This window comes from Onychostoma macrolepis, chromosome 01 (genome assembly GCF_012432095.1).
Source record: "Onychostoma macrolepis isolate SWU-2019 chromosome 01, ASM1243209v1, whole genome shotgun sequence".
Classification (NCBI taxonomy): domain Eukaryota; kingdom Metazoa; phylum Chordata; class Actinopteri; order Cypriniformes; family Cyprinidae; genus Onychostoma; species Onychostoma macrolepis.
Genome location: NC_081155.1, coordinates 10,203,238 through 10,216,747, shown reverse-complemented (window position 1 = coordinate 10,216,747; position 13,510 = coordinate 10,203,238). Strand labels below are relative to the sequence as shown.

Here is a 13,510-nt window from a genome sequence, read left to right as displayed (position 1 = left end):
AAACATATAATATAACTATATAATAAAAAAATCCAAGCCTAAAATTACAAAGCACTTATAGTTTGTTCATTTTTACTCCAATTTTGACTTTGCTGGTATAATTGTTTTCCTAGGCAGACTTGACATATTGGTCTAATATTTGTATAAGAAGATTGGTCAAAAAGGACACAATGACATAAAGTGAAAGCAAATAACATTTTGAATATGAATGATTAATGTTAGTTTAAAATATTAAGGTTATGATCTGGCTCTGTGGCTTTAGTATATTTAAATTTTCTTGTATTTTTTATTTAAATTGTTTTAATTCATTTTGGAATAGTTATCCTCTTTGCTAAAGCTTTTCTGGCACAAAATAAACAATAAAAAACAATTCAAGAGTGTGTACACAGTGTTAATGTCTAAAGTGTCATATGTTACAAAAGTATAGTCAGTAACACTATAGTCTAATCTAAAGGGTTAACTCAAAAGACATAAATACAACAAGGTATTGTATTTTATGAAGATTAGACTGCAAAAAAAAAAAATATATATATAATAATAATAATTAAATTAAAACATAACCAACTCTTTATTATCTTTATTACTACATTCAGTATTATGGAAAAGAACCATCGTGACAGAAATGAAAAGCAATAATTTGAGACCAGAAATGCATCACATAACTGTACTATTATTATTATTATTATTATGCCTATGCACCCATTTGTAAGGAAGGTTGTAAATTAACTAATTTCTCTGCCCAAAGCTGTCACGTCACGTGACAAAAGAACAAACGACTCAAACCCGAAGACTTGGGAGGTGAACTAATCAATTCTCTTTCCGGCTCTGACTGCATTGGTTTAGTTTATGGGGCTGTCACGTGATGAACGAATGACTCAAACCTGATGACTCGGGAGGTGAACTAATCAATTCTCTTTCCGGCTCTGACTGCATAGGTTAGTGTATGAGGCTGTCACGTGATGAACGAACGACTCAAACCCGAAGACTCGAAACAGGTGAACTAATTCCAGTACAGACCCTATAGGATGTTGCGCATGCGCGACTGAACGAATCACTCCCTGAGACGACTCGTTCTTCCCGAGTCACATTCAAAATGAATGAATCGTTCAAGAACGACCCATCACTAGTCCATGGAAATTAATATTAGCTGGTTCAGTCCCAACACCTACAGTACCAGGATGATGAAGATGAAGCCAGGGTGACAATGATTCCAAACACAGCCAAGGGAACTCTCGATTGGTATCAGAAAAAGAAAATAAAGCTGTTAGAATGCCCAGCCAATCAATAGAAAATAAGAACTAAAGATCAGTGTTCAAAGAACAGGCCCACAGACTCTGCACAGCAAAATGCCCAATGTTAATTTAACACTCTGAGTGTGGACTCATATAAACACCGAAGCAGTGTTGAAGTTAATGAGATAATTAGGTGATTACCGTATTGACCCGAATATAAGATGATGTTTTATTTCTTGGAAATACATCTGTAAAAAACGCAGTCGTCTTATATTCGGCTGTCTAGACTTTGACATGTCAATAATACACCCACAACAATAGGTGGCGCCAAAAACGCATAAAACGAGTGTGCCATGAAATATGTAATGTAATGTAATGTGTGTTATAAAGATCGCGAGTGAAAACAAAAGAAAAAGAAAAGCTTACAGTGGCATGAGTCTTGTATGTCATTTTAGCCTGATGGGACCAAACTTCCTCAGTAAGTGATTTTAAAACATAAGACAGTACCCAGATTTGAAGACTACAATAAGATTTCACTTCTACTGTTAATAAAATTTTGGTAGGCTACTATAAGATGGATAGCCTAAATGTTATATAATTCAGATGGGCTACCTGTTATTTTTATATTAAAAAGTATATCAAAAAGTGTGTATTTTTAAATGTCATTGTTGGTACATTTTACCAGTTTTTACCATACTTTCAAAACAAAAATTAAAATAGGAAAAATATGGAATATGAAAATAATTTAAGAACAAATGTTTTACAGAGAGAGAAAAAAACAAAACAAAACAAGATTTGGTTTTCAAAAAGCCTTTTTCCAAAAGGTACATCTGGAAAAAGGGGGTCGTCTTATATTCGGGTCAATACGGTAATTAAGTGATGATTGACCATTATTGAAGAAACCTGATGATAACAAGCAGAATCACCAAAGGTTAGCATTAGTTGGGATCTTGACCCTTGACTTCTTAATACTAAATTTTGTTTGACTGCTGTAATTGAGTTATAACAGCAGGGGCGCGGGAAGTGGGGGTGCTGAGGGTGCTGCAGCACCCCCTGTTTTTTTCTGTGGGCAACTGTTTAATTGTTGGGAATAAAAAAATTGGAGTGTCTATTTAAGTGTAAATAGCCATGTTGTTGGCAGAGGCTATTTACACTAACTCCACCCACAAACTTATGATTGGGATAGTCAAATTTGCAAAAGACGGCTGTCAATTGTCAGATACAGTGGTGTAGATGGTAAAGCGTGTGTTACACTTCTTTTGACACGATCGACCAGGGTTTGAATCTGCCTTTTGGCGAACTTTTTTTCTCCCTTTTTAAATTTCAAATCACATCAGAAAAGCATTTATTTTTTTAATAAAAATGAAGGAAATAATCAAAAAGTTGAACATAAAGTATCCGGGAGGGTTAGGGAGAGCTTTTGTCCCAATAAGGTGGCATCCATTTAATAATTTGAAATAAAATTAAAAAATTACACTCAATAAGTTATTGCATACTATTTTATAATGTATTACAATGCAGAGGTGCAAAATTGCCACTATTTGCCACTATTTGCAATAAGTAATGTTTTTCTCTAATAATGTTTTCACCACAATTAATCATACCCTTTTTTTCAATATTTCCAATAAGTAGCAGGATCCTGCTGTTTTAACATAGAATAAATATAATCTAAAGCTATTTGCACTGTGTAAATAGCATATCACTAAAGAATACTGCTATTTTCACTTAGTGTAAATAGCCTCTAAAAATCCTTCTTTTAGGCACACATAGACATCGAGAATCAGAGTATGAATCTCAACAACGGTGACAAACAGCATATTCAAACATATAAAAGCTTACACAGAAGCCTTCTGAACCGTTTCTCTTTGTGCTCTGTGCTCTCTCTTTATGTTCTCTCTCTCTATTGAAGATGACCTCTAAGCAAAGGTTTTCTGTCAATGAGATTTTGTCCCAGTTTTTTGACAGTGAAAGTGACAAGAGAGTGTGTCTGAGACAGACGAAAATTCTGAGAAGGACCCTGATTATGAGGCATCCTCCTCAGGTGAGAATAAGACTCCTAGTGTTGATCCTTCTCTTGTCTCTCAACCACCAGCAGACACATTACCTTCCAAAAATGGAAAGTTATTATAGTCCCACTCCCCACTTGAATGACAGGGTAAGCTTAGTGCTACTAATGTCATCTAAATGGTTCCAGGGCCCACCAGATTTGCTGTTAGCCATGTCCAAGATATAAAACCAGCATTTGAGCTTTTCATTGCACCATCAATTGAAAAGAATATACATATAATAACATATAATAATATACATATAATAATATATAAACCAATAGTATTCAGTCATTTGAACTGTATGTTGTGCCATTTGATAATCTGATTGAAGATTCAAGAGCAAGAAAGAAGAAAAGGTTTTGAGAGGTATGAGTCTGCTTATGTCTATGAACGTTTATACTTAAGAGATTACCCAGTCAACACGTGAGGTCACGCGATGATCACAGTGACATCACACCATTCTCATACAGTGATCCTCACAGTGTGAGTAATATATGAGCTCATTGTGAATTCAAAATGTTGAGCAGGTTGAGAGGAGGCGGATCAAATATCAGTCGCTGGGGGACATTCTACTTCCTGTTTCTCAACACTATCACAGTGATATCACAGTGGTGTCACATGATGAGCTTATGAGTGCATGCACAGCTAACAGATTTCTGTTATAAGAACCTTCTCCAAACATACAACTGACTTCCAGCCACAGCCTTAAATGAAATTAACTGAAATAAACAAATTACCAGCTTCACTCATTATTAACCAGACTGACTTAATTTCTGTCAGACATCTTCAGAAGCGCTTATTGGGAATTAACAGAGATTTAGATGATGATGTTTTATTGTTTTGTTTGATGTTACCATCATAGTGATTAGTGTTTGCTTTAGTTGGGCTCTTGACCCTTGACTTTATAACATTATATTTTTTGGGGCTGCTGTAACTGTGTTTGTAAAGCACATTTGTTATGGCAAGGAAACCCAAAAAGAGATTGCAATCAGGTGATACTGGTTTGTTATTGATGATAACAACACAGTCATCACCTAGATTCAATGTGCAGTCTTGGTCTTGGGAAGTTGTGGCCTAATGGTTAGAGAGTCGGACTCGTAATCAAAGGTTGCGAGTTTGAGTCTCGGGCCGGCAGGGATTGTAGGTGGGGTGAGTGAATGTACAGTGCTCTCTCCACCCTCAATGTTACGAATGAGGTGCCCTTGAGCCCTTCCTGGGCTCCGCAGCATAAATGGCTGCCCACCGCTCCTGGTGTGTGTATACTTTGGATGGGTTAATTGCAGAGCACAAACTCCGAGTATGGGTCACCATACTTGGCCATATGTCACATCACTTTCATAATAATTTATGAAGAATTATAAAAGCATAAGACACAAACATTATTAACTACTCTTGATGTTTCTCTTTGTGTTTAAATGACAGTGTATGAATCTGAACAATGGTGACAATCAAAAGCTTCATGCTGCAATGCATGCTGGGTACCAAGTCTCTGTGCAGTGAGTGCACTTTGACCTCACATTAGTATGAGCTCACAGTGAGGGCGCTGTGAGGTTACACTTTTAGCTCACTGTTACTTCACATTGTGACCTCATCACGAGTATCCTGTGAGCTCATGGTGACATCACTGTGAGATCAAATTGTTGACTGGGTATACTTACACATCATAACAGAGATTAATGCTGGGGGGTCAGTGTGAATCAACCTTTAAATGCTAATCATGAAACAAATATTCACCTTTATAAAGGAAGGAAGCCATTGACAATTCAGAGGATAAATACTGTAAACAGCACACAATTCACACATGATCACATATTAACACACATCAACACATGCTGTTTGAGACTGATGAGGATCATTATGAGCAGAAAGAAGGTCTTACCTCATGAAAGCTGATGTAAGTGACCCTTACTTGACACAAATGACTGAAGAAAATATTTGTGTGTGCTGTTTATTGATATGTTATCTGTTCATCATCCTGGAAAATAGGAGCTCACTGTTCCTTCTCAAATTCAAATTCAAATTCAAATACAAATGTAGATCTAACAATAGTTCATATGTCCAGTTCCCATGAAGTGTATTATTAGTGACCTTTTACAGCATCCTGTGTAATTAAATATGATTTTGTTGTTGTTGTTGTTGTTGTTTGTTTGTTTGTTTGTTTTAAATCAGTTTTGACCCATGGACTTCAAGTGGACTGTGATAGTTGCTGTAATGTTGGCAGCTGCTGGTAATTGATTGTTTTGCTTTGTTCTCTCAGCTTCACAACATTCCTCTCTTAACCTCCTCAATAAGATGGTCATTTCAAGTCATTCAAGTCATCCATCCCTCAAACTTGGTTTATTGACTCATGTTGTAAAAAATAACAGCAAATGTGCACATACAGATCTAAGGGTTATTTGTGTTATATTTTAAATTCAGAAATGTTGTGGATGATGGCTTAAATTAGTATTTCATATTTCAAACTAGGGTATTCAAACTAGAGTCAGTCAATTATGGAGCTTTTCTTTTGTGAAAAGTAAAGCGTGTTTAAAACAATTATTATAGTTAATTATTTTGTTTATTAAGATATGCATTTGCAACAAAATTCATTAAAAATAATACAGGAAAACATGAATGTGGCCCGAACAAAAGTCATTCATGTATTTTAATCCAAAAAGTCAAGCCGCATGAAAATACAGACTCACTTTGACTTTGAGACATTATCTGTTTATTTAGTTATTTTTACAGTTATATACATTTTCACTTTAAATGTATATCACAATACCCATAAAACCTGTGGCCATCCATCCTGAAAATACTTTTCGCCATTTATATTACATATTTTTTTATTCCTTTTAATACATATACAAAAAAATACATTGTTTTGCTTTTAAAAAAATAATATAAAAATAAAACAATGGAAAATATGAATTGCGTTCACTGCTAGTATAGCACAAACAGTACCCAGAAAATGTCATTTTAAACTTTTATACATTTTAATCCAGCAGCTGTTTGGAGAAAAAAACAATATAACAACTGAATGATTTTTTCCACCAAATACAGGGGTTGATTGTGGAAATATTTTATTCATGTGAGTGACTATGTCACAAAAGCTCAGAGCTGCATTATTTCCTTATAATCAAATTTGAAACTTAAAACAACAACAACTCATTGTTCGCTGTCATAGCTTTCAGGAACCGGACCGATAGACACACACACACACCCGAGACAAAAAGGAAGTGCAGAAGGCATGAGATTATGGCACACAATGTGATCTCAGATTTAACAAGCAGATAGAGAGCACAATAATCCCTTAGCCACACACAAAATAATAATAATAAAGACTTGTCTTGAATTCAGTTCTGGGGTTAGAGAGAGATGCCCTGCATTTCAGACCAAGCCCAGCAGGGCCTAACTTATTTAGACCCCTAGGGCCAGGTTTCAGACCTGTTTTAGGCTTCTCCTTCTTTTTAGACATACATCAATTGAGGTGATGGAAAAGATATGCTGTGCTAAAGGGATACTCGTAACACAATTTAAGATATTTGGGATGAAAACTGGGCATTTTCTTTTCTCCGAAAATTTTATGAGATGAGCAGTAACATAAGCTTGAGCAAAAAGTTAAAAGAAAGGAAAAATGAATCAAAGTGGTTAAAATATCTACATCTATGTGCTTATTTCTGTGTTGAGATGTTTATACAAATGTACATCATCCTGATGAGGAAATATAAACCCAAGTCCAAGTGAATGAATACATATAAAAATTCACAATTTTAGACATTCTCTGCTGAATTAGTTATTTTTATAGTTTCATTTTAAATGTATATCACAATACCCATAAAACCTGTGGCCTCCATACTGAAAATATATATATATATATATATATTTTTTTTTACATATTTAGTATGAGGAATATGAATAAAGTAATGAAAAGTAAAATGGGCAGAAAAATACAGAAGTCAGCTTTCTGAGCTCGACAAACAAAAATATATGCAATATGAATCAGAGGTGGGACTTTCAAGTCACAAGCAAGTCTTCAAGTCATATCCCAAGTCCTCAAAGAGTTAAAGTTAATGAGATAAGTAAGTGACTAATTAAATGATGATTGTGCATTAGTGATGAACACCTGCTGTTACTGAGAATTACAGAGGATCAGATGTTGATGTTTTATTGGTTAAAATGATGCCACCATCATTAGATCTTCCTCTATAGCAATGCATGTGGTGTTGTAAAGCAGAAATTAACTTTAACTCTTTGAGGACTTGGGATATGACGTGAAGACTTGCTTGTGACTTGAAAGTCCCACCTATGCTAAACAATGGCATATACGGATAATGACTGATAAAACTATGTTTTTATTAGCGGACAACTACAGTGAATGCTGTAACATTCGTTAAAGCTTCTTACTTGATGATGTTGTGTCCTAAAATCCCGTTAAGACTGAATGCAGCTGTTTGTGATTTCAATTCGCGCCCGCGAGCAACGCGTGTGAAGTGCAGACGCCGATGCGAGAGAGGTGGGTCTGACTCCAGGCTACTTTTACGCTATTGCCGCGGGTTATAATGCAAGTTCTAAATTCACATTAAAACACTACTTCTTGGGTTTTTTGCTCTAATTTATTTTTGGTTTTGTGCTGTATATTTTTCATGCTAGTGATAGAAATCTATCCCTTGAGTGATCCCAGACAGCAAGCAGTGTCCGCCCAGATCCAGCCCACATCTGGCCCGCATGGATTTCACACGGGCCAGATGTGGGCTAGATCTGGGCCAAAACTATGTTGCTGTTTGGGATTGGTTGTTGAATTTTGTGATGTAGCAAACCGAAGACTGTTTCGAACTGCATTTCTGGGACAGCCTTTGGGAAACTACATTTTTAAGGAGAAAATAGGCTACTCAGCAATGGTGTTGGATTGGCACATGTTTGTCTAAAAGCATATTGAAAACACCACACAGACAAATAAACAACATAAAAAAACTCATAAAAGTCACTACAGGGGGACTTTAAGTTTGATTATTTTGAAGAATCTGCAAAAGTATGTTTTTCACCCTTCACTATGAAAATCCTGAGAGTTGAAAAAAAAGACTAAATAACTCATAGTTTATGAGCTTTCCATCAATACTATTAACAGCTATTAAAAAGACACTTACATAACATTTTGTTTAATGTAATTTACAGAAAGTAGCAGTGACTATGACATTTGCATTGTTACAAAAAAATAATAATAATAATAAATCACCTGCTTAATAATGGCACTTTAGCAGTACTTTTTTACTTCCTGAACATGATGCTGTAGTTCTCAGTGTTTTTTGTGTCCAGAGTAAAGACATCTGAAGAACTTCCTGTACTGCTGCCTGACCTGGACAAGAATGAGACGAGAGGAGCTGAGCGACTTCATGAGATCAATTTAACCTCTGAAACTCATGAACCAGAATGGAGTTTGTTTGTAAAAATTAGGTGGCTTTAATAGATCAAATTTGCATTTTAAAAATAAATACAGATGCTTTAATTTTCTTCCATATACTGACAGACAGACAAACAAACAGAGAGCAGATCAGGTCAGGTCTGTTGAAATATATATATATATATATATATATATTTTCTTACAGTTGGAGTGTGAATAGTTTTGGCTCATTTGAAAATTTTGACACAGAAAGAAAATGGAAGAGTAACATTTTAAACAACTGCTTCTGCATTCCTCTCTAAAATCACAGATTACCAAAATAAGAACAGGACCTCAGTGAAAACTACAGTAATAAAAACAGTTTCATTGATGGTAAACTGAGTGACGTCTGACCTCATTATTGAGGACACAGTAGATCAGGAAGATGAAGGTTCCCTGCTGGGAGTTCAAGATCAGGAAGAGGATCTCCAGCACCTTACTGCCATTAGTGAAGAAACCCAGAATCCAGGGGCAACCAAGAACCACAAACTGAACCAGTGTTTTAAACACCATAATCCTGCAGAGAAACAGATAAAGAGAGTAAATGTGTCTTTGCTGAGTATGTGACTAAATAAAGTGTTTAAACAACATTACTTTGTTTGTTTTATCTGTGAAACTTCAGCGTTCAGTTTTGTGAGAGTTGAATTCATAGTGATGATGATGCTGATGAAGAGAATCATGTTCATCTGCAGAAAAATGAAGAAATTATCAGCTGTTTTTATTTATTTATTTATTTTTTCTGGACACTTTAGCATGTGACAAATGTCTGTAACTAGAACTTACTGTTAGTATGGCACAAACAGGACCCAGAAAACTCCAGATAAAACCTTTATCATGTTTAATCCAGCAGCTGTTTAGAGGAAAACAAATACAATAATCAAATAATGCTATTATGCTGACTGAAAGTGAAAAGTGACATGACATATGGCCAACCATACTCAGAATTTGTGCTCTGCATTTAACCCATCCAAAGCAAGTACTCCAGAGTGCAATCTGGACGATGGGACGGGGTGACACATTGGGGCGGGTTGACACGTGTCGCTCCGCCCACCCCCAATTCCCTTTGGTTTATAACAGACAAATCGTATTGGTGTAGACATGAGCATGCACATTCCTTTGTGTATGATTTTGTATTTAATTTGGGCATATTACAGAAATATTATGTGCTAACTCTATCTTAATTATTATCTGTTTAGTAACCATGGAAATTTTTGTCAGATGAAGTCGTTTACAAATAAACTCTTGATGACAGCACCTCCGGGTTCTTCAGACTAGACTAAATTGGGATTTTATACGCAAATTATGATAATTTACTGTATTTTAGAAATGGACAAACACGAACATAAGCGGCTGATTTTACGTTTTAACGCACAAGCGTTTTTGTTGTTGTTTAAAGAGATGAGTTATAGCCAAAGTTGCTCAATGCGTCACAAACTTGTAGGTTAAAAGTGCTAATAAAATGTTTTCATGGCAAGCTCAATGTTTCCTTGTTTATATCTTAATAAAATATCTGAGCCTATATTGATTCTCTTACAGTTTTTAAAGGTTCCTATCTTATAGTAAATAAGTGTCCGTGACATCAGATATTAAAAATCCAATTATTTATATATCCACACCCTCATTGTGTGTGTGTGTGTTATAATCTGTGTACGGGATTAATTTATATTCAGTTATTAACACTCGATCATTGTACCCATATAGTTCTGCTGTAAGGTGGCTGACGAGACGCGCGGATCCATGTGCAAGCTTTTATTTAAAGGCATGGTCATACATACAAGCAGGGTCGAAACAATGGCAAACAGGTATGGCAGGGACAAGACAAAGAGTAATCCTAGGGCAAGCGTGGGTCGATGATCGGCGAATGGTATCCAATGGGGCAAGGCAGAGAGATAAACCAGGTACACGAACAAGAATCCAAGAGAGGTGCAAACAGTGTCCAAACAGCAAGGCAAGGGTTAATCCAGGGAACACGGGCTAGAAAACAAACACGGGAAAACAGGCAAGACTAAGACATCTAAGTGGGCTCCATAGTAGCTACCGCTAGGAGAGGGATAAGTGCATACAATACTCTGCAGTGAGGGAAAGAAAGTCCAGGGTTTAAATAAGGCATGTAATCAGTGTGTGCGTAGGATCAGGTGTGCGTGTGATTAGTGCAATTAGCCGTGTGTGCAATCAGTGCAATGGATGATTGGAAATTGAGTCCAGTGTGATGTGTGCTGTGAGAGTCAATGTGGTGAGTGAGTGACTTCTGGTGGTGAGCGAACGGAAGTTCATAGATCGGATTCGTGACACCTGCATAAATATTGAATATTAAATCACTGAGAGCTGTAAATCTGTGCAATAGGTATGTGAGCACTCTTAATGAGTAAAAGAGATCTTCTCTGTGATTAATATTTATTTATAAATATTTTACTATAATAACTACTAAAAATCTAAAATCAGTAAGCGTAATATAGTATAGTGATTCCTGGTTCTTTTTAAAGGATTGAGCCATAAAACCAGTAATTTAATTTGTGCATATAGCCTATATAAAAGTATAAATAAAAATGTTGCAGAGAAAATTAACATTTAGGCTATTGCTTAAATACGCACTAAAGCACATTAATGATAATATTTGCTGTAGGTCAGATTTAATAACAGCTGTTTTAGTAAACAAAAACATTTAAAATAGGCCTATATGCAAAAAAAAAAAAGCAAGGTTTTTATTCCCATTATCCACACATAAAACCCCAGTTCACGCTGATGGACTATTTGGTATTATTGTCTTATTTGTCACCGCAGTTGTTCTTTAAAATAAAACCATTTGCGGGTTTTTCCTATGTCTTACTGAACTACAGTGAATTATCATCAAGTTTTTATCCACCGATCCTAAAATAAAGAATATAGACTACATATAAATATACATTATACAAAACAGCTAAATCTCAAACAGTTGATAATTTTTATTAACATCGCCCAGCTAAAACTGCTCAATGTTTAAGTATGTCTGCTTCGTGTACAGTGAAAGGTGCAATAATATCTGACTTCATTTAACGTGCAACCCATCTGTTGAGATTGAGGACCACTATTTACGTTCATCACACAGAAACATAATTAATATTTCTCATAGGTGAGGCTATTTATAGCATAGGTAGGACTATATCATGGCCACAAATTAAGAATTTGTTCCCCAGACTAAATTAGTGAGCAGCTCATATTACACAGCTCTGTTCTGCCCGAAGTACTCGGAGATGCCGCCACCAAGAGTTTGATAGGAACTTAATCTAACTAATTCGTCATGTTTAAAAAAAAAACACACATTTGCTAATTGATTCTAACTAAAATCACTGTTGTTAGCACTTAATATGTCTGTAGTACAGCCAAACAGCGTAGATCATTCATAAAAACGTATATATATAAAAGAATGCTCATGCGCAAACGTCTACACCAATAAACTCTGCTGTATTATAAACCAATGAAATTGAAGGTGGAGCAACATGTGTTGCCCCACCCCATCATCCAGGGTGCACTCTGGGACTACTCATCCAAAGTGCACACACACCCAGAGCAGTGGGCAGCCATTCATGCTGCGGCACACAGGAACAGTTGGGGGTTCAGTGCCTTGCTCAGTGCCACCTCAGTCATGATATTGAGGATGGAAAGAGCACTGTACATTCACCCCCCTCACCTACAATTCCTGCCGGACATGAGACTCAAACTTACAACCTTTGAATTACAAGTCCAACTCTCTAACCATTAGGCCACAACTTCCCCACAATGACTGTTGAAATATTACACATTTAAAAGGGTCTTTTGTACCATAAAAACATCCTGTGAGTTTCCGAGCTCAAAACCGTTAGTCCAAAACAGCTGTTATTGAAACCAGGCTCAGAAAATGACGTTTCAGATTTTGTCACATTATGCTATTATAGTGCAATGAAAGCCCACCTTCTACTTCTTTATAATCACTGTCAATCTATAGCTGTCAGTCACACAGCGCGAGTTTATATTCAGTAACACACTCTACACTGGACAATGAATCATTTATAAACATTGTGTTTGCCCTGTTAGTTATGATGAAAGCATTTGTGAGTGCAAAACTCGAGTTGCAATGATGAGAATGTCAAAATACTCATCGCTGCAACGTTTCTTGCGATGGAAGTACATTTAAATATAATGATATAATCAACACTCTCCATGATTAGTTAATCTCAACAGCTGTAAAAATAAAAACGAAGAAAATATTTTGAGAGCGCTCCACATTCAATACATATTTCATATGCAAATATGTTGGCCAATCAAAGCAACGGGCATTTCCAAAGGCTCATAACAGACAAGCCCCTTCCAACAGAGTGTTTGAATCACAGGGGTAAAACCAGGGTAGAAATGCCCTTTTATTTTTGAATGATGACAATTTTGAATCAAAAATTTATATTATAAAATGTATTTTATCAGATAGCAGAAAATAGCCCTGAGTTCTTAATTTTTTTTTTTCTAAACAAATTAACTTGGAAAAAAAACAACTCACTGTTCACTGCCGTATCCATCAGGAACCAGACCAATAGACACACACACCACACCCAGAGCAACCACATATCCAATCACACACAGGAATCCACTGCTAAGCACCTCCCTCTTTTTGGAGCTGATCTGTGATAGGTTCTTCACACAGATGAAGAGCAGCACAGCTTCAATGAACATCCACACAAAGCCGGAGAGAAAGAGGAAGTGCAGAAGGCCTGAGATCACGGCACACGACACCTGGAGACCATGAGAGACGGTTATGATGATTCTCAGTGAGGCTGTGCTAAGCTGTAGGGCTCCTTCATCAT

The 13,510-nt window shown here is 36.2% G+C and overlaps 1 protein-coding gene across 1 annotated transcript in view; it reads right to left on the bottom strand.

The window, feature by feature from the left end:
- Positions 1-8,492: 8,492 nt before the first annotated feature.
- The window catches only part of LOC131543566 (adhesion G protein-coupled receptor E3-like), a 61,603-nt gene continuing 56,585 nt past the window's right edge, over positions 8,493-13,510 (bottom strand). Inside the window, exons 17-21 of the mRNA XM_058781043.1 lie at positions 13,207-13,439; positions 9,483-9,549; positions 9,294-9,385; positions 9,054-9,216; positions 8,493-8,615 (exon numbers count right to left, since the gene is read on the bottom strand). Of these exons, the coding sequence (XP_058637026.1) occupies positions 8,556-8,615; positions 9,054-9,216; positions 9,294-9,385; positions 9,483-9,549; positions 13,207-13,439 (615 nt within the window). The 3' untranslated portion in view covers positions 8,493-8,555. The remainder of the gene's footprint in view (positions 8,616-9,053; positions 9,217-9,293; positions 9,386-9,482; positions 9,550-13,206; positions 13,440-13,510) is intronic.